Source organism: Aethalodelphis obliquidens, unplaced genomic scaffold, assembly GCF_003676395.1.
Source record: "Aethalodelphis obliquidens isolate GAN/ISIS:26980383/991018 unplaced genomic scaffold, ASM367639v1 scaffold70, whole genome shotgun sequence".
Classification (NCBI taxonomy): Eukaryota; Metazoa; Chordata; class Mammalia; order Artiodactyla; family Delphinidae; genus Aethalodelphis; species Aethalodelphis obliquidens.
Window position 1 is genome coordinate 1,985,178 of NW_020838014.1, and position 26,584 is coordinate 2,011,761.

Here is a 26,584-nt window from a genome sequence, read left to right on the forward strand (position 1 = left end):
GCAGTCCTCTATTTTTCTGCTTAATATTTCTTTGAGACCCCTAATATCCCTCTTTTTAATCTCCCATTTTCCCCACAAATAAGAAAAAACAACCTTTCACTCCTATTTATTCACATTGTATCTAGGAGTCAAGCAAGTGGACAGAAAATGCCTGTTCAATCTAGTGATAGGCAGAAGGTTTTGCGTAGGACCCATTTGGCCTGTTAGAGAGGATAAAGATGTCCAGTGTGGGTGGAACGTAGTTTGAGAGGGTGAAGGGTGAGTGAGTTTGGGTCAGAGATAGCCAGAGCTGAAACATGTAGGCCTGTTTAGAAGTTTGAATTATATTCCAAGAGCAGCAAGAAGTCATTTGTGGCTCTAAACAGAATAGTGATTATCTGATTTATGTTTAAAAATCTCATTCTGGCTTCTTTGTGAATGGTGGGAGCAGGAAGGAGCCAAGAATGGATGCAGGGAAACTGATTAGAGGGCTGTTACAGAATTCCAGGTGAGAAATGATGATGGCTTGGCTTAGATGGTGGCAGTGGAAGTGGAGGGAAGTGGGCAGTTATGGTATATGTTTTGGAGGTAGAACTGACAGAAGTTGCTAATAAATTGCGTTGAGGGATAGAAGTAAAAAGGAGAAATTGAGGATGACTTCTAGGTTTGGGGTTTGTTCGATTGGATTGGTGGTGGTAATTTTCCAAGACAGGAAGAACGAGAGGAGAAGAAAATAATGGGAGAGGATAGAATTAAGAGTTCTGTTTTGGTCATCTGAAATTTGAGGTGCTTATTTGACTTCCAAATATATCTGCAATATATAGAGAGTTTGATGAGTTTGGAGCCTGGTGGAGATCGGTCAGGGTTAGAGACGTGATAAGAATTTGGCACTTACCAGGGTATAGATCGTATTTAAAGTCATTGGATATTTGTCATGTTCTGTGACTTATACGTCCTCCCTCTCCTTCCATGTAAAATTATGCCTACGTTGTGTATTAAAGTTGTGTATTTTAATTATAGTACCTATAATAGTTTGGTACAGTTATCTTGTTTTGGATAAAATATTCTGATTTCTTTTTCCTATATATGGCTAAATGGTTTAAGGGTATTCATTAACTAGCATTGATATTTAACTGGAGATCTAACAGTTATGTGTTTTGTCTTGTGTGTTTTTTTTGTAGGCAAAGTCATTAATAAAGATTTGCGACATTACCTGAGTCTTCAGTTTCAGAAAGGATCAGTTGACCACAAACTGCAGCAAGTGATTAGAGATAATCTCTATTTGAGAACTATTCCATGTAAGTATGAGATGGAATAAAAGAAATGCAGCCAAAATATCTTTATTTAACTAATCAAATGTCTAGAAATAATTCACTAGAGTATCTCATATGAAATTGTGGAGACTAAGTTGGGACATTGGAATGAAACAAAAATTGGATAAAGAGAAAAATTTTCAGAGGACTTTCAAGTGTTATATTTTAAAAATAGAAAAACTAGAAGATTCTATATTTTGACTTTTATAAAAGTCATTAGACTTTACAATTTTAAGAATATAAATGTACATGTTGCTAACTAGATGTTTTTCCTATAAGTCAATTTCTAAAGCCTATGCAGTAAGAAGACTATTTTGCTCTCAATGCCTGTACACTGAGAACAAATATTTTTTATTAATTATTAGGATACTACTAATTTTAAAATCTGCCTCTTCCCCAAAGGGAAAAAGGAGGAAGCATACAGTGCCACCTTTGTGGTAATCCGCTTTGAATTTTTATCTAGATGTTGGTGTATCTCTTCTAGTCTTAATAGTTTTCATAGGACCTGATTGTTGTTGTAATGATAGTTTTGGCCTTTCATTGTTTTTTTTAACACATAACAAATCATGTATGCTTGGTTTAACTAGCGTAGGTCTGGGGAAGAATAAAAGCAGTAAACAATAAAAGGGAATAAAAGGACATTCTGGTTTGTTTTACTTTTCAGTATATTTGTAATTCATAAATTCAGTAATTTGTAATTGTGGATACTAGCTTTTATAAGGCCTCTGGAATTCTTGATTTCTTTTTCTTGTTATTTAATCTCACACAATGTCCAGTTCATCACCAAACCTTCCTAATTATGCTTCTTAAATACCTATCTCTCTGAACTACCATAGACCCTCACTCTTTCTTACTTGGATTTTAAAAAACAACCACAACAACAACAAATAGCATTATGTAGTTGCAAAGAGCTAAGTAAAACTGACTTCAAAATCTTGATTCTGGCGTTTTACTAGTTGGTTTACTTGGGCAGGTTACTTAATCTTCCTAAGCTTCAGAATCTCCATGTATAAAATGGGAATCATAAGGCTCACCTGATATCATTATTAGAATTAAAGTGAGAACATAAATGTAAACCACTTGGTCTAGAGTAGGTACTCAAGCAGTGTGTGGCCCGTTGCGCCATTCTAACTGTATCCCCTGACTCCAGTGTCACCTCAGTCTAGTCCATCTTTAAAGTGCACATCTGATTCTTTTCCATTTGTAGTTTATCCTTCAAAAAGTCCTGTTGACTGCAAGTCTAGACTCCTTAACATGGTATAAAATATTTTGTTTTAAAATCTGACTACTTATCTATGATTTCCTCCCATAAATCTACCTTGTCACATTTCAGAATTGCAATTCCTGCCTTCTTTTCTTTGCATTTGCCTGATAAATCTTTGTCCATCTTTTTATTCTTTTATCTTTCTGAATCTCTTTGTTTTACAAATAGTGTTGAACTTTGTAGCCAGTGTGAAGATATATTTATTGATTAGATCGATATCTTTAGTCTTAGTTTTGTCATGTTTTTCTATTTTGTAGCCAATGTGAAACTTTATATTTATTGATGTGATTGTTATCTTTAGTCCCAGTTTGGTCATGTTTTTCTATTTTACCCATGTACAAGTATTTTATATAAAAAGCCTTTCACTGTGTAGTCTATTTTATTTGAGCTCTCTTTTTAGGAAGATTTGTATCTTTATTCTACTGGTTATCTCTGTACCTTTATATAATACTCTGTGTTTCTCATACCTTTTTTTTTGTTCCTACTATGAGTAATATTAAAATTATCTAGTCATTTCTTCTTCCTCCTTACCTCTCCCTCTCCCATCATCTGACTTGAAGTAATATCTTTTTATTCCCAACACATATAAGGTAATCAGCGAGCTCATTCTGCTTTGCATATGCTTTCCTCATTCTGACCGTTTTTTGTTGCTTGATCTGTATCTATATTGGCAATGCAAGCAGCCATTATGTACTGTACTCTCCCCTTTATAATCATCGTTTATTCTCCATTCTTTGGGTAGATACATATTTAATCAAGCTACCAACGCTTATGTTGTTGTTTCTTCAATAATTCTGGTTGTCTAAAGCTTGTTGTCTACCAGATTTCCATGAAAGGTTCACAGGATCATTATAGCAGTTTCTCTGTGGCTTTTATACTTTAAAGTTTGTTTGGATGGATATGACATTTTTGGCTCATAATTTCTTTCCCAGACTATCTTAATTATCTAATTGTTTTCTGGCATAAAGCATTGCTCTTAAAAAAGTCTGAAAACAATCTGATTTTTATCCCCTTATAAGGAACTTGGTATTTTGCCTGCATGGGGTGTCTCAGGGTAGCATTTTTAGTTTCATAGCTCTAGAGCTCCCTCCTTCCTTGTTAAAGCAAGGTAATAAAAATATGTACTTGTACTTTTTGCTGCCCTCTGCCACTTTTACTCGATCTTCTTTTTAACTTACTTCTACTGTCCTAGTTTTGCAGTTTCTCCCCAGCGTGAGGGGGAGAAAGGAGCCTTAGAAAGGAGCTCTACAATTTATTTGTGTTAATTCATAGTTTCCAAACAGCTACAGCTACTTCAGATCCTAACAGGAACTCCTAACTTAAAATTGAACTGCCCAAAACACTTCCAAGAATCTAGAAGCCCTAATGCATCAGTAGCAGTTAGCAAACTGAATGGTCACATCTGGTCTCTAAATGTAATTCTTTACTAAAAGATGCCAGATTGGGACTTCCCTGGTGGTCCAGTGGTTAAGAATCCGCCAGCCAATGCAGGGGACACGGGTTCAAGCCCTGGTCCGGGAAGAACCCACATGCCGGGGAGCAACTGAGCCCGTGTGCCACAACTACTGAGCCTGCACTCTAGAGCCTGTGAGCCACAACTACCAAAGCCCATGTGCCTAGAGCCCATGCTCTGCAACAAGAGAAGCCACCACAATGAGAAGCCTGCACACCACAACGAAGAGTAGCCCCTGCTCGCCACAACTAGAGAAAGCCCATACACAGCAACAAAGACCTAACGCAGCCAAAAATACATAAATAAATAATAAAAATAAATTAATTATAAAAAAAGAAATTAAAAAAAAAAGATGCCATTTCTTCCTGGAGAAAATTCTGATTCTCTGTCTGGGGCAAGGAAAGTACAAGGTGAGCTTGGAATATCCAATTGTATCAGAAAGTATGCTTAAAAAATTTGGGGGACATATCAGAAGAACATAAAGAAAAAAAAGCCACCTAGATGGGGTGCCCACTGACAAAATCTGAGACAATTTAAACAACAAAATTAATAAGAGAGAAAGAGAGACTTCTACTGTTGTCAGACATTGCACTATAGATAAAACACAACTGTGACCCCTAAGAGAAGAGGAAAGGAGACTGCACACAGAGGAGTCCTGTAATTTCCTCAGCTTTCTTCCTGGAGGCACTTTTGAGGCTACAGCACAGTAAGGAAGAGCCCAGGCAGAGTTTAGCAGACTCTGAGTTGAGGGGACGTATGAAATATGAGTTCAAGAAGTCTGAGGTATTTGGAATTTGTAAGACAGGGTGTCAGAGAGGAAAGAACTATGAAGAAAAGGAGTTCAGGCAAACTGCATAGGTGCCTCCTTGGGTCTGTTGCTGAATACTAAGCTGAGAATGTGTAGGATGAGACTTCACATAGCAGGGCAAAGAACTCTCTGGGAGCTGTAAGATTAACAATACCAGAGCTTACACAGGACCAAGAGACATTTGAGTTCTAACCAGACTGAGTGGAGAGACCCCGTTAGGGTCATGGCTTACTAGTAGGGTTAAAATGACCATAGATTAAGCTCCTTGAGGCCCATTTTAACAAAATTAAATATAAAAAGTCCCAAAAGGATCAAGTGAATATGCATGTAACTTAACTGTTAGTAAAAATAAAGGAAAGTGGGGGGGAAGGGAATAATCCACACTCTTTAAAGGAAGTCAACAAAATCTGGACACTGAATAACATAATATTCACAATGTCCAGTGTCTAATAAAAAAGTACTAGGCATACAAAAAAACAAGGAAATGCGACCCATAAAAGAAAAGTGAGCTGATTAAAGAAAAGAATAATAATTTTTTAAAAAAACCAGAAGGGACACAGATAATGACCATACCAAGAATTTTAAAGTTATCATAAATATGCTCAAGGATTTAAAGGACAATATGAACAGAATAAAGAGAAAACAAGATGTATACTTTTAAAAAGAACTAAATGGAACTTCAGAAATTCACTGGATGGGCTTAACAGCAGATTAGGAACTGCAAAAGAAAAGATCAGTGAACTTGAAGACTTAGCAATATAAACTAATCAAACAAACATGGAGAGCAAGAAGAGTAAAACAGTGAACTTTTTAAAAGCAACCGAATAGTGAGAGAGACAGAGAGACTTCTACCTTTGCAACGAAGGTCTAACTGGTACTAGATTTACCGTCTTATCATAAACAACCAGAACTTGGGCAAGATATCTATAACAGCTGTTTTCAGACATTGGATTATAAGCAGAACAGGACCGTGATCTGCTCATATTGACCTATGGCACACTATCAAACCAAAGTGGGGGAAGCAGAAAAAATATTTGAAGAAATAGTGGCTGAAATATTGGCAAATTCAGTGAAAACTATAAACCCATAGATCAAAGAATCTCAACAAACCCCAAGAAGAAGAAACATTTAAAAAAAAAAGATCAATGTACATAATAATCTAATTGCTGAAAACCAGTGATAAAGAGAAAATGTGAAAGGCAGACAGAAAAAGAGGTACATGCGGGGAATATAGAATGACTGCAGACTTATCAACAGAAACAGTACAAACTGGAAGTCAGTCAAATGTCATCTTTAAGATGCTGGAAAGAAAAAATGCCAACTATATAAAGTAAAAATATCCTTAAAAATAAAGAGAAATAAAGAAATTTTTGAGACAAAAAAGGATGAGGGAATTTTTCTCTAGCAGACTTGTACTATAAGAAATAGTAAAGGAAATTCTTTAGGTGGAATGGAAATGATACCAGAATGAGAACTAAAAGGAAAATAGAAAAAACTTCATAATTATAGTTCAAGATTTCAATACCCACTTTAGAAAAAGTAAGCAAAAAATCAGTAAGGTTATAACACGAATAACACTTTCAACCAACTTGACCTAATTGTTATTTGTTAGAGCATACTACCCAATAATACAAGGATATACATTCTTTTCTAGTGCACGTGGAACATTTACAAATATAGACCATATTCTGGACCATAAAACAAGACTCAGTAAATTTAAGAGAATTTAAATCGTACAAAATATGTTCTCTGATCATAATGGAATTAACTTAGAAATCATTTATAGAAATATATCTGGAAAATCTCCAAATATTTGGAAATTAAATAGCACACTTCTAACTAACTTGTGAGTTAAAGAATAAGCCACAAGGAAAATTACAAAGTATCACACATATCAATACAACATATCAATTTGTGGGATGTTGCTAGAGCAGTACTTAGAGGGAAATTTATAGTATTAAATACTTATATTAGAAAATAATAAAGATCAATGATCTAAATTTCTACCTTAAGAAGAGCAAAGTAAACCCAAATTAAGTAGCAGGAAGGAAATAATAAAGATAAGAGCAGAAATCAATAAAATAGAAAACAGAGAAATGATAGAGAAAAATCCATGAAATCCAAAGCTGCTTCTTTTAGATTAATAAAAGTGATAAACAACAATGTTGAGAATGGGAAAGGTGGCATCACTGAAAATCCTACAGATGTTAGGTGGATAATAAGGAATATGCTAAACAACTTTATACCAATAAACTCAACAACTCAGATGAAATGGATAAATTCCTTGGAAGACAAAAACTATCAATGCTCACTCAAGAAAAAATAGATGAACTGAACAGCCCTCTATCTATTAAAGAAATTAAATTTGTAGTTTGTAACTTTCCCAAATTTCCAAAATTTGTAGTTTGTAACTTGTAACTTAAGGCCCAGAAGGTGCTGGTGAATTGTTCCAAATATTTAAAGAAGAAATAATGCCAATTCTACATAACCTTTTCTGAAAATTAGAACAGTCCCCAACCTCACTCTGTGATCTGAGCATTATCCTGATTCTAAAGTGAGATAAAAACTAGATCAAAATTTTTCATGAACACAGACTCAAAATCTTTTAAATATTTTAGCAAATCAATATATAGCAATAGAGAAAAAAGATAACACATTATGACCAAGTGGGATTTGTCCGAGGAATGCAAGGTTGGTATAACATTTGAAGATTAATATAGTAACAGACTAGAAAAGACATGTGATCTTCTCAATAGGTGCTGAAAAAACATTTGACAAAGTCCAACACTAGTTCATGATAGAATCTCTCAGAACACTAGTCTGCCTGTTTATTACTCACTGCCTCTTGGCTTCAAATCTGCTCTTTTTGCCTGCTTATGATACGGTCACATTTTTCCCTTACCACCTAACACAATGTTAAGCTTCCTCAGTAGAGTGTGCAGGAAGGATACTAGAAAGAAGAGGCTTCTTTTCCTGGTTCCAGTGTGTCTTTTTCTTTTTGCTTCTGCCTGCAAAAAGATACTCAGTAAGTTTTAGCAGCACTCTACCAGTCAGCTACCCAGTGGCAAGTTCAGTAGTGCACCTGGGCAGGGGTAGGGAGGGGGATGAGGGGAGTCCCAGCAGCAAGTTCAGGAACACCCTCATAGGTGGCCTCATGAGTTCCACCAATGCACCAGCTGAATTCCTCCCAGTTTCCTGATGAGTTCTGTGGGGACCCCAGCAGGCTTCCCAGGTTTCAGCAATATCTCTTTGTAAGTGGTTTTCCAGTGGGTTTCTAGCAAGCCTAGCCAGTGTCGCAGCTGGTTTTCTAGTAAGTCCAAAACATCCCCTACATCATCCCTACCACTCAAGGCAGCTTGTTGGTGAATTTTATTGGTACTCCAGCAGACAGTTCCCTGCCCACCAGCCTCAGTCTACTGATTGTGAACCAGCCCTGTCCCAAGGCAACCCAGTAAACTTCTCTACCATCCAGTGGGCTGCTACACACCTTCTCCAGCAAGGTCTGAATCCCAGACTTTGAGAGCATCTCTTTGAGGATGGTACTCTTTAGAGTTCTCTCTTATTCCCTTTTAGTTAATTCTTTATAAATAGTTGATAATTCTTTACATTAAGCTGTCCTTGTTCAAGTTACCATCTAGTTTCTTGCTCCTCTTTGGACCCTGGCTGATACAGAATTGGTACTGGTAGTAGTTCCAGGAGACAGACCCTCCAAGAAGGGATTTTAGGATTGGTTTTGGTTGTGTACTTGGGCTTGAGCCCAGAGCCAGATTCCTTCCAGTGGGAAGTAGGTTGCTGGTAATTCGTGACAAGTGGCATCACAATTTAATCATAGTATAACCTGTGGCTGATTGTGATGAAGTACCAGCTGAGCCAAGTACCTTGGGACCCAAGTGACTGCTACACTTGACCATTATAGCAGTAATAATGGCTGTAAACACTGAGGTATGGGGTGGATTCTCCTGAGTGCACCAAGCACTTAAACAGAGAAAATGACAGTATAAAATCAAATGGTTTATTATTATTAGAAACTAATATAACAAGATTTTAATAACACTTTTAAATGATCTCAACCTGATACAGCCATTTGCTAACAGAAAACCTTAAAAGAAGGGAACATTAACACAAAATAAATGCCAAATAAAACTCATCTAAAAATTTGAAAAGTAATACCACACATACTTAATATTTGAATTTTTCACTCCTGAAAGAAATGAAAATTTAAAGCACACAAAGTATCAATTGCATTATCTGATGGTCTTGATTTTTGTTTGGTAACAAATATTCAGACATAGAAAAAAATGTATTTCATTTTGCATTGACATTCATAGAATTGTTGAGTATGTCCAAAAGCATCTTCAGATTGGGTGTTAGCCATTGGTCATTCATATAAGCTTGTTTCCTTTTTTCTTTTGTTCATGACCTACTATTCTTTTTTTTTTTAATCATCTTTATTGGAGTATAATTGCTTTACAATAGTGTTAGTTTCTGCTGTATAACAAAGTGAATCAGCTATACATATACATATATCCCCATATCTCCTCCCTCTTGCTTCTCCTTCCCACCCTCCCTATCCCACCCCTCTAGGTGGACACAAAGCACCGAGCTGATCTCCCTGTGCTATGCGGCTGCTTCCCACTAGCTATCTATTTTACATATGGTAGTGTATATATGTCCACGCCACTCTCTCACTTTGTCCCAGCTTACTCTTCTTCCTCCCCGTGCCCTCATGTCCATTCTCTACATCTTCGGCTTTATTCCTGTCCTGCCCCTAGGTTCCTCAGAACCATTTTTTTTTTTTTTAGATTCCATATATATGTGTTAGCATACAGTATTTGTTTTTCTCTTTCTGACTTACTTTACTCAGTATGACAGACTCTAGGTCCATCCACCTCACTACAAATAACCCAATTTCGTTTCTTTTTATGGCTGAGTAATATTCCATTGTATATATGTGCCACATCTTCTTTATCCATTCATCTGTCAATGGACACTTAGGTTGCTTCCATGTCCTGGCTATTGTAAATAGAGCAGCAATGAACATTTTGGTACATGACTCTTTTTGAATTATGGTTTTCTCAGGGTATATGCCCAGTAGTGGGATTGCTGGGTCGTATGTTAGTTCTATTTTTAGTTTTTTAAGGAACCTCCATACTGTTCTCCATAGTGGCTGTATCAATTTACATTCCCACCAACAGTGTGAGAGGGTTCTCTTTTCTCCACACCCTCTCCAGAATTTATTGTTTGTAGACTTTTTGATGCCGGACCCGTGTGAGGTGATACCTCATTGTAGTTTTGATTTGCGTTTCTCTAATGATTAATGATGTTGAGCATTCTTTCATGTGTTTGTTGGCAATCTGTATATCTTCTTTGGAGAAATGTCTATTGAGGTCTTCCACCCATTTTTGGATTGGGTTGTTTGTTTTTTTGTTATTGAGCTGCATGAGCTGCTTGTAAATCTTAGAGATTAATCCTTTGGCAGTTGCTTCATTTGCAAATATTTTCTCCCATTCTGAGGGTTGTCTTTTTGTCTTGTTTATGGTTTCCTTTGCTGTGCAAAAGCTTTGAAGTTTCATTAGGTCCATTTGTTTATTTTTGTTTTTATTTCTATTTCTCTAGGATTGTTTCTTTTTTTAATGATGAAAATATTTTGTTTTCTTGCCCTGATTTTGTTTTTGCCATTGAAATCTATGTTGCTTTTACTTCAGATTTTAGACCAGTTTCTGATTTCAGGTTGAAGTGTTCTGCAACAACATTCACTTCTTGCATTTCTTCTCTTCAAGTATTTACAAAGCACTGAAACTCACAGCTAATATCAAATGGTGAAAAATTCAGGAGAACTTTGTTGGATAGTGTTCAGGTAACATTCAGATCTCCCAACCAATGTCAAAAACGTTACACAGAATCATATAGCGAAACTGCCAATTTAAGGTCTTATCTAGCCTTCAAAACTTGTAATATTTTTGGAACATCACTCACAGGATTTATATAAATATATATAAACTTAATAACATTATATTTGCAAGAACAACCCACCATTAGCAGCAGAGCCCTGACCACACACTTGCTGCATGGGAACAGCTGCAGGTAAGACTGACTGAGTAGATTGTGACTGCTGCTCTCCTCCAGGCTTCTGCCCTAGTCCCTGAAAATATCAGCTTTAACATTTGATTCTACTTTTCAGTGTTTCTTGCTCTTACTTTCAGTCGAAACCAGTAACATCTCTATCTCAAATTATTACGCTTTAATTCTCACAGCAGAACTATAATACCTTTTGTTCCCTCATTTTCCCCATCAACTGATTTTTCTTGGGATTTAGAAAAAGCAGATTTGCCGAGAAGCTCCAGAAAGGAATTCCTACATGGAAACTATAATGTAAATGAACTATAGCTCTCATATATTGTTGGTGGGAATGCAAAGTAGTGCATCTACTTTGGGACTTTTTCTTATAAAGTTAAACATACACTTATCATATGACCCAGCAATTCTACTTCTAGGTATTAACCTAACATAAATTTAAATATAAATCTACCCAAAGACTTGTAAATGTACAGCTTTATTTATAGTACTGTCTTAAATCTGGAAACAACCCAAACGTTCACGAATGGTGAATGCGTAATCAAATTTTGGTATATCTATACAGTGGAATACACCTCAGTGATAAAAGGATATTTAACAACAAACTGGATGAATCTCAAAAGTGTCATACAGAATGAAAGAAGCCAGACACAAACCACTACTGAAATCAGATTAATGTATGATTTCATTTATATGAGATTCTATTAAAGGCAAAACTATAGTGATGACAGATCAGTGGCTGCCACAGGGTAGGAGACTGCAAAAGGGCACAAGGAGACTTTTGGGGGCAATGGTTCCCAAAATTCATAGAATTGTACTGTTAGAATTAGTGACTTTTATTATAGATAAATTATATCATGATAAAGTGGCCAAATAAACTCCCCCAATTATATTCTTCTATATTATCAACAATTAGAAAATGAAAATTTACAAAAAGATATCCTGTATAGCATAAAGATATTTGAAATACCTAGAAATTAATCTAAATGAGTATAAAGATCTCTATAAGGTCAAATTAAGGGACATTAAGGAAGATCTCAATATATTGAGATCTAAATATATTGAAGATCTAAATATATTGGCATTCTTCTTCATGGATTAAAGACTCAATATGGTGAAGATATCAGGTCTCCTCAAATTGATTAATAGATTCCATAAAAATTCCAGCATTTTTGGCCTGATTCCAGAAGTTATATAGAAAGGCTATGAATAGAAAAAACAAGGTAAGTGGAATTGCTCTGCTATATTTCAAGATTTATTGTGGCAGTATAATAATTACAACACTGTGATAATGGTACAGGAATGGTCAGTAGATAAATGGGATGTAATCGAAAGCCCAGTGATAGACACCCAGTCTTATATGGGTGTTTCTATATAAGATTCCCATGACAGAAGTGCCATGGCTGATCAGGGAGGAAAATAATTGACTTTTCAATAAATCTTGTTGAACAACATTTGGAAAGAAAAGGAAATTGGACTACTACCTCCCATCAAGTCCAAAAAAAAATGTTTTAGTACATGAAAGTACTAGGTATGAAAGACAAGCCTGTAATGCTTTTCAAAAAGAATATGGAATATCTCCATGGCCTTGGAAAGGATTTCTTCAACAAGACACAAAAGCCATTAGCTATAAAGGAAAGGACTGATAAATTTGACTACATTAAAATGAAAAACTTCTGTCATCAAAGGACCATTTATAAAAAAAAAAAATGAAAAGAAATCACAGAGTGGGAGAAGATACTGTCTGTTCTGCAACATTTGTTTCAATAATGCAGGTAAGTTCATGTGTGATTGGCAAGTAGGTAGGAGAATGATGTCGACTGAACCAAGGTAATATTGGTTCTTATTTCATTTGCCCCAGCTAATGTTTTGTATCATCAAGTAAACACAGAATATACAAACATAGCTGAATGTTGTATCTACTATGTATGATGCCTATTCACCTCAATTTCACCTCTTTTCTCAACTTGAACTTGTGCTTTATCTTAAAATTGTTGATTGCACCTTTTGCCTTATCTTCGTTATTCAGTAGCCTCAACCCTCCATGTACCCCTTTCTGTCAAGCTACCTTTTCCTTTCATTTCTTTTTTTTCTTATTGTTTTTAAAGACAAAGTATTTTATTTACTCTAGTATTTTTTATTAGGAATATAACATATCTTTTAAACTGTACTAATATTTTTCATTGGGATTGTTACTGATTTTACCAAGTGCTCTGTTTACAAAGTTGCAATAAGTTTTCAGAGATCAACCCTATCCTATTTTCTCCATAATCTTCTCTTATTTTTGGTGCATGATTTTGCAGAAAGCACTATCTGAAGAAAGCATATTTCACATTTTAGCAGAAATACCTCATCTGCAACACATATACCTGGGAAAAGGTGCAGTGCTTCAATACTGACACAATTATTTCACATTTTAACCTCTCTACAATTGGAATACATCTTACAATACATGAAATCTTTCAATTATAATTGCCAGTTTTTTTTATTTTTTAGGGATAAAAATAATGGTGCATTTTAGAAGCTGTTGATTACTTAGATTTGATGAAGTAATGTAGTATCCAGAATGTAAAGAACTACAATTTTAAAAAGGCAGGCAACTCAGTAGAGAAATGGCAAAAGACTTGAACAGCCACTTCACAACAGAAGAAATCTCTGTGGCTAGTAAATATATGAAAAAGAATGTTTAATCTCATAAGGCAGCTGCACATTAAATACAGAGTGAGATGCCTTTACATACTTAGCATGTTGGCAAAAGTTTAAAAACCTGATGACAAATATTGATGTGGACACAAAAGGATGCATATGATATGATTCCCTTCATATGAAGTTACAAAACAGGCAACACTAAGCTGTGTTGCTCAGAAATGCATTACTTAGTTGGTAAAAACATTTTTAAAAGGCAAGGAAATCATCATCACAAATGTCAAGATGGTGGTTACTTTGGGGGTGGAGGGAGGGAGAGATTTATGATTGGAGGCACACAAGGGGGCTTTTGGCACCCTGGTAATGTTCTGTTTCTTCACCTGGATGAGTTTGCTTTATTATTACTTGTTAAACTTTATACATATATATGTTTTATGTACTTTTCTGTATATTTCAGAATAAGGCAAAAAGGAGGGAGGGATCAGTTATATCAAAGGTTGTTGATTGTCCAAGTAACGTGAGGACTGAGACTTGACCATTGGGTTAAGCAAAGTGGAGACTGCTGATGCACATAACAAATTGTCTCAGTGGGAGTGGTTGGGGCAGTGATCTGATTGGAATGGGCCCACAAGAGAATGAGAGGAGAGGAATTGGAGACTGAGTAAGCAGAACTTGGAGGAATTTTTATGTAAAAAGGAGAAATATAGTGTTGACTGGAGGGGATGTACAAAGCTTTACATTAAACATATAGAGTATCAGGAGAATAGAAAGGTAAATTTTCTGATGGCAATGTGGTAGGGTAGGGGAAGGTAGAGAATTTTTTATGTGTATGAGAGTACATGTTTTGAGGGGGAAGAAGTGAAAATTTATAATACATTTGTAAAAAGAATGAACATTAAAGCTACTTTGTGAGTCTTGGAAATATGTATGTTGGAATCACACATAACATTTTATGTCTGTTAATGGAAAGAATCATGAACACCATCTTGCTCAATGCCACATTGCAGAAAGAGAACAAAGCCCAGAGGGATTAAGTGCTTGCTTGAAATTGTACCATTAATAATCATCCCAGACTAAAACGCAGAGTTGCTCCTGCCCCTCGGGTCAGTGCTTTTTTAAATAGTATTATCTATAATATGGTTTGCTCTTAAATTGGGTTTTATGTAGTCATTATGTTTTATAGTAGAGTTTATTTTGATAATATTTAAATTAGCCTTTGCTGCATAACAGACTACCCTAGAACTTAATGGCTTAAAATAACCATCATGTATTATTTCTCATGATTTCATGGGTTGGCTGAGCTCAGCTGGGCCCACTCATGTTGCTGTAGTCACTGGAGGTTCAGCTGGGGTTGGAAGGGCTAAACTGGCCTCACTGACGTGCCTGGGGCCTTGGTGCTGTTTGTTGGTTGGGACTGTCGCCTGGACATCTGTACATGGTGGTGGGACTATTCCAAGGAGGCAAAGATGGAAATCTAGACTCCTGAACTTGCACAGCATCACATTAAATTATTCAAAGCAAGCTATAGTCCAGTCCAGATACAAGAGGTGAGGCAACAGGCCCCATCTCTTGATGGGAGGAGGTGCAAAATATGTGGCCGTGTTTTTCCATCTATCACAGCTGCTAATCATAAATTTAATTGCTGAATTTATTTTCTAATGTTAACTTTTAATATGGAACTAAAAGCTGTTGATTTGGGGAATCTAACAATGTAATTTTAGTCAGTATATGAGAAACAAAAATTTGATAATGAAAAAATGTTAAGAAAAAGGGAAGTTATGTTTTCCTAATTAATTTCATATCCTGTGTGATGTAAGACAAAGAAATGCTCATTTTTATAAAAAGCTGGGTAAAAATAAGGGAAAAATTCATTGATTACAGTCTTTGTTGCTTAGAATGTTGGCTTAATCATTTTCTGAGATCATCACCATTAATATTTTATCATCATCACTGTGGATTTTTTTCACATGTTACAGAATGTAATAGAATGTAATGCCACTAAAAAGTAAAAGCAATTAATAGTTTCCCATGAATTAATTTATAATAATGGTAGCATATTGCCAGGCCCTGTGCTAATTACGTTTGTAAAATTTCACTTAATTTATTTGACAACTCTCTATATTGAGTACCTACTGTGGTTCTTACATGGTGCCAAGACTTGGGGCTATTGCTCTGAACCAAGTAGACGTGGTCCCTGCATATTGCCATGCCCTAGATGGGAATCAAGGAAGGTTCTCTAAAGAAGCTTTCTAGGCCAGGACCTGAATCAGGGATGAGTAGGAGTTAGCTGAGGTAAGAGAGAAAGGGAATAGGAAGTCTTCCAAGGAAAAGAATGGCTTGGACAAAGGCCTTGGAGTTAAGCGAGTGCAAGGAAGGTTAAAAGAATTGGGGGAAAAAAAAAATCTATTATGACTAAAGCCTAGAATGTGAAAGGCGTGAGGCAAGAAAGAATCTGAAGAGGTAGCGTCTGGATTTTATGCCAGGATCATGGGAACCATTGATGGGTTTGGAGGTTTTTCGCTCAAGATTGTTTTAGAAAAGTCACTGGCTGCAGTTTGGGTAAGGGGTGTAGCCAGGGAGAAGAAAGGGTTGACCCTGGGAGGCCAACAGTACAGGCCATAGATAATGATATGAATTAAGTGAGTGTGAGAATGAAGACAGGTATATAAATCCTACAGGTATTTAGGAGATGGAATCAACCAAATTTGGTGACTGGATGTAGAGCAGAGGGAATAACCCAAGGTGACTGACAGATTTCTGGCTTGGAGTGCTATTAGCAAATAGGGAGCATAAATAGAGGAATAGGCTTGGGAAGGCATCCTTGGCAGGACAATATCCCAACCCTATTTCCAGGCTAAGTACCTGGATCTCTTTTTTGTATTCTCTAGTATTTGAAATATTTCCAATATCAGTTCAAAAAAATATTGATTCTTGTTCAGTGAAATTCAGTAAAATATAGCAATGCTGCCATAACCTGAATTTATATCTTGGATCTGAAAAACATTTTACTTTGGCATTAATTCCTTAATAGATAGAAATTTAGTGCTCTGTTGCTGTAGTGAATTTCATTAAGCAATTTACTGCTTAATGTTTTGAAATTACTTGAAGAGAATAATGGCTAAGAAGCAATATGTGAATTCCTATCTTAAGCCCTAAGCCCTTTATTCATTAGTCTAAAATAATTTCATAATGAATACTTGTTCAAGTTTTTTTAATGGAGCTCAGTAAGAGTTTTTAAAAGTTGTTTTTCTTTTTTTATTGTCCTTCACAACTCTAGTGAGTAAAATGTTAGTTTACATTTATGCTAAAGAAGTAAAAATATGTAAGGTAGCTACATGAAAATGAAGCCTATCCTTGGTGGACTTATCTCTCCTTCAAATGTTAAGTAATAATAATTGAGGTTTAAAAGAAGAATTAACTGTTGTGTCTTGGAAAGTTAAGTTTTCTTGGACACTAACATTTTAATCTTTGTAATTTTGAATTTCATAGCCATCTTTAGCTTTTATTAAAGTATATTTACTCATCCTACATTATTTATTGTCCTACTTTCACCTAGGAATGTTAATTTGCCTAAAATTCTCTGATCATCACTCTAGAAGATACAATATATTCAGTAGTCTGTTTCCCATGTGTTCTCTATAAACTGAATTTTCTATTATTCTCAATGTTTTATAAGTTTAAAAGCACTTTACAACCTATTTTTTTCTTGTTGTTGTTTTTTTTTTCCCTTAGGCACTACAAGGGCCCCCAGGGATGGGGAAGTACCAGGGGTGGACTATAATTTCATTTCTGTTGAACAGTTCAAAGCACTGGAAGAGAGTGGAGCATTATTAGAAAGTGGAACGTATGATGGTATGTCCTCAAATATTGACAACAGCAACCCAGAAAACTATCTGATTGATTGCAATTATTTCAGAGGAAATTTGGTCAGTAAAATACCATTTTTTTAAAGTTTTTTCTATCAGTCTTTGGGAGATTTTTCTTTTGATTAGGCTATTTGTAATTTACTAATTAAAATGGGATTAAACAATAAGCAAACACATTCTACATTATAAAGTTGATTGTGAACAAAATACTAAAATCATTTAAACTGGCCAGTATGCATATTTCACTGGTAATTCACATTCATCATATGAACTCAACAAGTATTTGTGAGTTCTATTTGTGGTTGGAAATAAAAATACTGTACAACTTAAAAAATCTATTTATACCTTGCCTCTCTTGGAGAAAAGAGAATATAGATTTGAGGAGGAAAATAACAAAGACAGAAAAATTGGTTTTCTTTTCATAACTCTTTACTCACTTGATTCTAGGAAGTACTGAGTTAAGATCAATTTCAACTTTTAAATGATTCTTTGTTACATCTTTTTTTTCTTTATCTAACACTCTTCACTGGCAAGCTTATGTACTCCCATAGCACCCTGTAGTTTTCCATCATTGCTTTATCAGCTATTATAATTGCCTTTTTCACAAGCTCTGTGAAAGCAGATATTATGTCTTTCTTACTCAATATTATCTTCAGTGCCTAGAGATGGTGTTCAATAAGTATCTAACCATGAATTCAGCATATCCAAATACGCGTTTGTGCTCTATCCAAAAGAATAATTTCTCTCTTTAGCTGCACCAAGAGCTCAAAACAGAGGAGTCTTCATTTGCTTCTTTCTTTTTCTCACAGTTTTCGTCTAGTGTGTTACCAAATCTAGTCATTTCTTCCTTTGTAGCAGCTTTCAGACTGCCTTCTTTTTTTTTTTTTTTTTGGTTTACAGTGTTGTGTTAGTTTCAGGTGTACTTTTTTTTTAACATCTCTATTGGAGTATAATTGCTTTACAATGGTGTGTTAGTTTCTGCTTTATAACAAAGTGAATCAGTTATACATATGTTCCCATATCTCTTCCCTCTTGCGTCTCCCTCCCTCCCACCCTCCCTATCCCACCCCTCCAGGCAGTCACAAAGCACCAAGCTGATCTCCCTGTGCTGTGTGGCTGCTTCCCACTAGCTATCTATTTTATGTTTGGTAGTGTATATATGTCCATGCCACTCTCTCGCTTTATCACAACTTACCCTTCCCCCTCCCCATATCCTCAAGTCCATTCTCTAGTAGGTCTGTGTCTTTATTCCTGTCTTACCCCTAGGTTCTTCATGACCTTTTTTTTTTTTCTTAGATTCCATATATATATGTTAGCATACAGTGTATGTTTTTCTCTTTCTGACTTACTTCACTCTGTATGACAGACTCTAGGTCCATCCACCTCAGTACAAATATCTCAATTTCATTTCTTTTTATGGCTGAGTAATATTCCATTATATATATGTGCCACATCTTCTTTATCCATTCATCCGATGCTGGACACTTAGGTTGCTTCCATGTCCTGGCTATTGTAAATAGAGCTTCAGTGAACATTTTGGTACATGACTCTTTTTGAATTATGGTTTTCTCAGGGTATATGCCCAGTAGTGGGATTGCTGGGTCATATGGTAGTTCTATTTGTAGTTTTTTAAGGAACCTCCATACTGTTCTCCATAGTGGCTGTATCAATTTACATTCCCACCAACAGTGCAAGAGTGTTCCCTTTTCTCCACACCCTCTCCAGCATTTATTGTTTCTAGATTTTTTTTTTTTTTTTTTTGGTGGTACGCGGGCCTTTCATCATTGTGCCCTCTCCCGCTGCGGAGCACAGGCTCCGGACGCGCAGGCTCAGTGGCCATGGCTCGCGGGCCCAGCCGCTCCGCGGCACGTGGGATCCTCCTGGACTGGGGCACGAACCCGTGTCCCCTGCACTGGCAGGCAGACTCCCAACCACTGTGCCACCAGGGAAGCCCTGTTTCTAGATTTTTTGATGATGGCCATTCTGACCGGTGTGAGATGATATCTCATTGTAGTTTTGATTTGCATTTCTCTAATGATTAATGAGGTTGAACATTCTTTCATGTGTTTGTTGGCAGTCTGTATATCTTCTCTGGAGAAATGTCTATTTAGGTCTTCTGCCCATTTTTGCATTGGGTTGTTTGTTTTTTTGTTATTGAGCTGCATGAGCTGCTTGTAAATCTTGGAGATTAGTCCTTTGTCAGTTGCTTCATTTGCAAATATTTTCTCCCATTCTGAGGGTTGTCTTTTTGTCTTGTTTATGGTTTCGTTTGCTGTGCAAAAGCTTTGAAGTTTCATTAGGTCCCATTTGTTTATTTTTGTTTTTATTTCCATTTCTCTAGGAGGTGGGTCAAAAAGGATCTTGATGTGATTTATGTTATCTAGTGTTCTGCCTGTGTTTTCCTCTAAGAGTTTGATAGTTTCTGGCCTTACATTTAGGTCTTTAATCCATTTTGAGCTTATTTTTCTGTATGGTGTTAGGGAGTGTTCTAATTTCATTCTTTTACATGTACCTGTCCAGCTTTCCCAGCACCACTTATTGAAGAGGCTGTCTTTTCTCCACTATATATTCTTGCCTTCTTTATCAAAGATAAGGTGACCATATGTGCGTGGGTTTATCTCTGAGCTTTCTATCCTGTTCCATTGATCTATATTTCTCTTTTTGTGCCAGTACCATACTGTCTTGCTTACTGTAGCTTTGTTGTATAGTCTGAAGTCAGGGAGCCTGATTCCTCCAGCTCCATTTTTCGTTCTCACGATTGCTTTGGCAATTCAGGGTCTTTTGTGTTTCCATACAAATTGTGAAATTTTTTATTCTAGTTCTGTGAAAAATGCCAGTGGTAGTTTGATAGGGATTGCATTGAATCTGTAGATTGTTTTGGGTAGTAGAGTCATTTTCACAATGTTGATTCTTCCAATCCAAGAACATGGTATATCTCACCATCTATTTGTATCATCTTTAATTTCTTTCATCAATGTCTTATAATTTTCTGCATACAGGTTTTTTGTCTCATTAGGTACGTTTATTCCTAGATATTTTATTCTTTTTGTTGCATTGGTAAATGGAAGTGTTTTCTTAATTTCACTTTCAGATTTTTCATCACTAGTGTATAGGAATGCAAGAGATTTCTGCGCCTTTTTTGTATCCTGCTACTTTACCAAATTCATTGATTAGCTCTAGTAGTTTTCTGGTAGCATCTTTAGGATTCTCTATGTAGAGTATTATGTCATCTGCAAACAGTTACAGCTTACTTCTTCTTTTCTGATTTGGATTCCTTTTATTTCTTTTTATTCTCTGATTGCTGTGGCTAAAACTGTCAAAACTATGTTGAATAAGAGTTGTGAGAGTGGGCAGCCTTGTCTTGTTCCTGATCTTAGTGGAAATGCTTTCAGTTTTTCACCATAGGGGACGATGTTGGCTGTGGGTTTGTCATATATGGCCTTTATTATGTTGAGGAAAGTTCCCTCTATGCTTACTTTCTGCAGGTTTTTATCATTAATGAGTGTTGAATTTTGTCAGAAGCTTTTTCTGCATCTATTGAGATGATCATATGGTTTTTCTTCTTCAGTTAACATGGTGTATCACGTTGATTTATTTGCGTATATTGAAGAATCCTTGAATTCCTGGAATAAACCCCACTTGATCATGGTGTATGATCCTTTTAATGTGCTGTTGGATTCTGTTTGCTAGTATTTTGTTGAGGATTTTTGCATCTATGTTTATCAGTGATATTGGCCTGTAGTTTTCTACTGCCTTTCTTTTTACTTTTATCACCTCATTGTAGGCTCACTGGACTAGCTCATGCTGGCTGTCGCAGTTGATCTCATTTGTTCCAGTGTCTTCCCTCTCACCAGTCCCCCCTGCTCGTTGCTACTGTGCTAGTCCTCCTCAAGTGCAGTTCTGGTCATATCTCTCTCCTTCAGAATCTTTAATGATTTCCTTTTGCCTGCTAAGTTTGACCCAACCACCCTTTCTGGGCTTAGCTCCCATGACTCATTCATTCATTTATTAATTTATTTGATCCTTCTTTCATACTATGTGCCAAGCACTATCAGAGGGGCTAGAGATGCTGTGCTGAGCAATATTGAAATGATACTGCCTTCATAAATCCTATATCTTAGTGGGAAGGCAGTCAAAAAACAAACAAAACAACCCAATTGAGATGTTATGAAGGAAACAAAAACAAGGGATTTAAAGGAAATAATAGGAATATCTTATTTAGATAAGATGGCCAGTGGAGACTTTTCAGAGGAAATGACAAATTTTTATGCAAATAGCCTGCGCTCATTCACCTCCCTCCTACAGGCAACCATTCTGATGTGTTTAATGTATATGTTTTTGTTTGCATGTGTTCTTACAAAATGTATATTGTGTCTTGTGTACATGCATTTATTATTTACATCTGGGCCATGTTCTAAATGTATCTCATTAGTTATTAACTGTTTTCACGTATTACTACTGTGTTTTTTAGATTCATCCATGTTGCTGTACTGTATTTGCATGTAATTCATTGTTTTTTAACTGCTGCACAGTACTCCATGTTGTGAATCCACTACCTAACGATTCTCCTAGTGACGGACTTCCAGATTGCCTGCAACTCCTCATCACCACAGATAAATCTGCAACATCCTCACACACGTCTTCTTACAGACCTGTGTGAGAATGTCTGTGGAATATGTATCCAATTGTTGGGTTATAAGGTATACCTATAGTTAATGTGATGAAGTAGCTCTGGGTAGCTCTGCCGTCTCTATTCCCATCAGCAGTGCCATAGGGATTTGGTTCTGTAGCAGATGTAGTAATGACTCCACATACTCCTCAACACTTGGCATCATCCAGCTTTATAATGTTGCCAATTTGATGGTTGTAGAAGTGGTATCTCATTTTAATTTTAGTTTCTCTGGTAGTCAGAGAGTTTGAGCATCTTTTCATATGCTTGTTAGTTTTCTTGGACTAATGCAAATTGTCTATTCATTTGCTTTGTCCATTTTTTAAAAAGTGAGATCTCAGTCACATTCCAGTTTATAGACATTCCTTAGTTATTTAGATATTAATCCCTTATTGGATATAGATATTTTCTCCCATTCTGTCACCTAATAACCTTGTCCTGTGTTTCTTCATTAAACAGAAATCCTTAACTTTTGTTTATCAGATTTATCACTGTTTTCCTTATGATTTATGCTTTGAAGTTTCGTTTAAGAAGTCGTTCTCTGCCTTTAGATCAAAAAGATATTCCTCTACATTTGCTTCTGTTACGAACATGAACAGTCATCCACCCTTTCACAACCATAAGATTTACAGAAATTTTAAAGACTGATAATTGTGGTAAATGGAAACCCCCATACACAGCTGAAGAGAGTATATAATGATACAATCCCTTTGGAGAGCATCTTGGCAATAGCTAGTAAATTCAAAGATGCACCTGACTCTGCCCTAGCAGTTCCCTTTCTGGATGCCTACTGTAGAATGACCCTTGTCAATGTACATATGCACACATGTACCCGAATAGTCATTATAGTGTCGTTTGAAACAATAAGGGAATGCAACCAGCTCTCTTTTAGTAGAGGAATTAATAAAATACCTTTTAATTTGTTCATAAAAATGGACTATTATATAACAGGTGACTAGAATCTACATGTATCAACAGGAATAAGTCTTAAAAATACAGTTGTATAAAAAGAAGATTGCAAAAGGATATGGATAGTATACTGTCTAGAAAAAAAGATATGTAACGTCATAAACACTCCATGAAGCTTTTATTAAAGCAGTAGTATTTATATGTTATGTATGCATATACATATGTCCTAGATGTACATAATATGCAGGGAAATGACATATACCAACATAAGGATAACTCAGGGAGAAAGTGGGAAGAACAGAGACAGGAAGTTAGGCCGTTAATTATATATGTGACTGTATGTGTGTGTCATTAAAGAGGGGAAAAGGGGAGACCTGAAAGGAACCTGGCAAAAGTTAGTATCTGGGGATGTGTAAATAAATAAGTAAATAAGTTTCTAATACTATTCTAACACTATTGTATATGATTTTATATAGGTTTAAAATATGTAATGGTTGACTGTTCTATTGTAAAAATGAAAACCCTTCAGAAAAGAAAAAAGAGAAAAAGAAAAATCTCCAAAACAGCTTCAAAAAGATGAAAAACCTTTTCTGTGAATAACTATAGTCAAGGTTCACAAACCTTGTAATTCTTTACCTTCCAGTATCTGAAATCTTGATATTTACCAACAATTCAAGAAAAATAGATCCAATTTACTTATAAGTAATGCTAGTTTTCTTTTTTAATCTAAGCCAATAATTTTTTTAAAATAAGGAAACTGCCAGAATTTATTATGAAGTTCTGAGTTCTTATCAGTGATTATGGATATAGCAATCACAATATCCTGAATTTCTCTAATTTTCACCCTAGGGTCAGATAATAATTACTAAGAATACACCGTAAAATGTGTTTCTAGTATTTCCTGTAAAACTAACATGCTTAGAAAAACTGGAAAAAAAAAAAAGTAAAAGTGGACTTCTAACTTCTTCATGGTACATCAAAATTTCTTGGATGAGTATTGGACATCATGCAGGAAAAAATGAGATCCTAGAGCATCCTATTCCCCAACCAAACCTCTGTTTGGAGCATTTCTGTGCCGTCCGTCCCAGAGAAATGTGAACTGGCTTTTTCATTGGTCGTTGCTTTACTTATGGGCCAGAAAGTTTGCAGAGATCCTCTTAGTCTGTTTTAGTATGAAACTTTCCATCCATCTGCATGACAGGAGTAACTCCATTTCAAACGTGGATTTGGAAGCAAGGAAGTAGTTGAGTGGGGAGAGGCAAGATGTGGTTGAAAAGTCTTATTATTTTGATTCCATTGTCTTGAGTATTTTAATGACAGTTACCTCCCAAAGTCAAATTTGCAAAGAATTTATCTTAAAACTTTCCCCCTCAAAGCAAGCACGACTTAAGGTAAACCATGTTACTTGTAGATTTGCCTCACTGATGTGGTGAACAACCTATGTTGTTGTTGTTTTTTTTTCATCTTGGAAAAATAATCCATTATATACCCCATTAATTTACTGTATATGAATGAGCATCTTAATTACCTCCTTAGGAGCCAAGGAATTTGAAAATTTTTTTTTAAAATAAAAGAAGAAGATGATGAGTATTTTATTCCCTGTCCATGTTTATCTTTCTATAACATCAGCATAGTGGTTGATATATAAGGTCAAAACTAGCAGGAGCCACAAACTTTTAAGGTAGCTAGACCCACTGGACATTTTCCATCGTACGTGGCTGCCTGTTGGGAACTACCTGGAAAACTGAGCAGATATTCAGTTGTTTTCATTCTATTCTGGGACATTCATTTTTACTGCAAAAGCTACTGATTTACAAAGACACAGACCTACTAGAGAATGGACTTGAGGATATGGGGAGGGGGAAGGGTAAGCTGTGACAAAGCGAAAGAGAGGCATGGACATATATACACTACCAAACGTAAGGTAGGTAGCTAGTGGGAAGCAGCTGCATAGCACAGGGAGATCAGCTCGGTGCTTTGTGACCGCCTGGAGGGGTGGGATAGGGAGGGTGGGAGGGAGGGAGACACAAGAGGGAAGAGATATGGGAACATATGTATATGTATAACTGATTCACTTTGTTATAAAGCAGAAACTAACACACCATTGTAAAGCAATTATACTCCAATAAAAAAAAGAATCTTAAGTTTTGGTTAGAAAAAAATAGTTATTGATAAATAATAAAAAGGAAATATAGAACTAGACCAAAAAAAATTACTGATTTACAAGACAACATATTAAAGTATTTCTTGCTTTCCTGAGAGTAAGCCAATATTGAGTTATGCTAATAAATTCTCTATTTGTTCAATAAATTGCCAGATAAAATAATATAATTAAAATGCTCAGAAAAACTTCAAAAAATTAACTTTTACATAAGCAGCCTGCATTTCAGAACAGACTGGTTGGTTCTTAGCTTTATCCTTTGCCTGTATGTTTCCTTATTTTACCAAAATAGTTCATTATGTTACATATCAGAACAAAATTATTTGAATTAGTTTTCTCCTCCTTTACTCCCACTTTTTTTGCCAGTTAGTCTTACACAAGAGCATTGATGCATTTAAATTCAGAAATTAGGCCCTAATACAGAACTCATGCAAGGCAAGCCCTGTAGGAATAACTAACCTACGTACGTAAAGTCAACTTCCTGTCCTTAGTACAAATAGTCTTAAAGTGTTAGATAATGTTAGATAGTATATAGTGTTAGGGCATTTGAGAAATAAGTTCTTCCTGGTCTTTCTACCTTCTCTTCTCCCAAGAAAAAGTGCTTTGGCCTCCTTTTGGCCAACGGTGGGTATTCAAAAACTTCCGTATAAGATAACAGGGCAGAGACATACACTAGATCATTTTGTTCTGACTCTCAATTCAGCATTCAGCACTTTCAGCAGCTGTTATTTTGTCCACTTCAGGAAACTTCTATGGAACTCCCAAGCCTCCAGCAGAACCCAGCCCTTTCCAGCCAGATCCAGTTGATCAGGTCCTCTTTGATAATGAGTTTGACACAGAATCCCAAAGAAAACGAACTACATCTGTCAGCAAGATGGAAAGAATGGACAGTTCTCTTCCTGAAGAGGAAGAAGATGAAGACAAGGAAGCTGTTAACGGTAGTGGAAATGCAGGTTCGTCAATAGATGAACAACTTCTGGCTGATCCTCCAGGTTGACTTTAATATGACACTGAATTGGAAGTAGTAAAACTTTCCACAAAGCACATGCAGAGAAAGTGATGGGATTCTCAGGGGTTTTTTTTTAAAGGTTTTGCGTGAAACAGTGTATCTCTGTTGACTGTCTTGTAAGCTGAAGTGAGTTGCTTCAAGTGGCAGTTTTGATAAATCAATTATAAACTATCATTCATATTGATAATAATACAATATGTCATTACCCTGCTGCCTAAAAGATTTGAGATTCATTTCTGGTGCTTGAATATGGGAATCTTGTTGGCCTAAGTCCTACTTTACAGAATTTGAACAAAATGTAGAAGTGTTAAGATATAGCCTTCAACCAAAACAAAGATTTAGAAGTATGCTAATAAATATTATCTGAAAGGTTTGTTAGCAATATTTTGAGTTTAAATTCTGAATCACTCAAAGAAAATTTCCAAACTTGAC

At 35.9% G+C, this 26,584-nt stretch overlaps 1 protein-coding gene across 3 annotated transcripts in view; it reads left to right on the forward strand.

Moving 5' to 3' along the window:
• MAGI3 (membrane associated guanylate kinase, WW and PDZ domain containing 3) overlaps positions 1-26,584 on the forward strand; it is a 265,111-nt gene that overhangs the window by 161,908 nt on the left and 76,619 nt on the right. For 2 of the 3 annotated variants that reach the window (XM_027090938.1, XM_027090939.1), the window contains exons 2-4: positions 1,161-1,277; positions 17,271-17,390; positions 25,887-26,096. In XM_027090938.1, coding sequence (XP_026946739.1) covers positions 1,161-1,277; positions 17,271-17,390; positions 25,887-26,096 — 447 coding nt within the window. Of the gene's footprint in view, positions 1-1,160; positions 1,278-17,270; positions 17,391-25,886; positions 26,097-26,584 lie in introns of those variants that run through there. The other variant, XM_027090940.1, reaches the window with a different exon arrangement.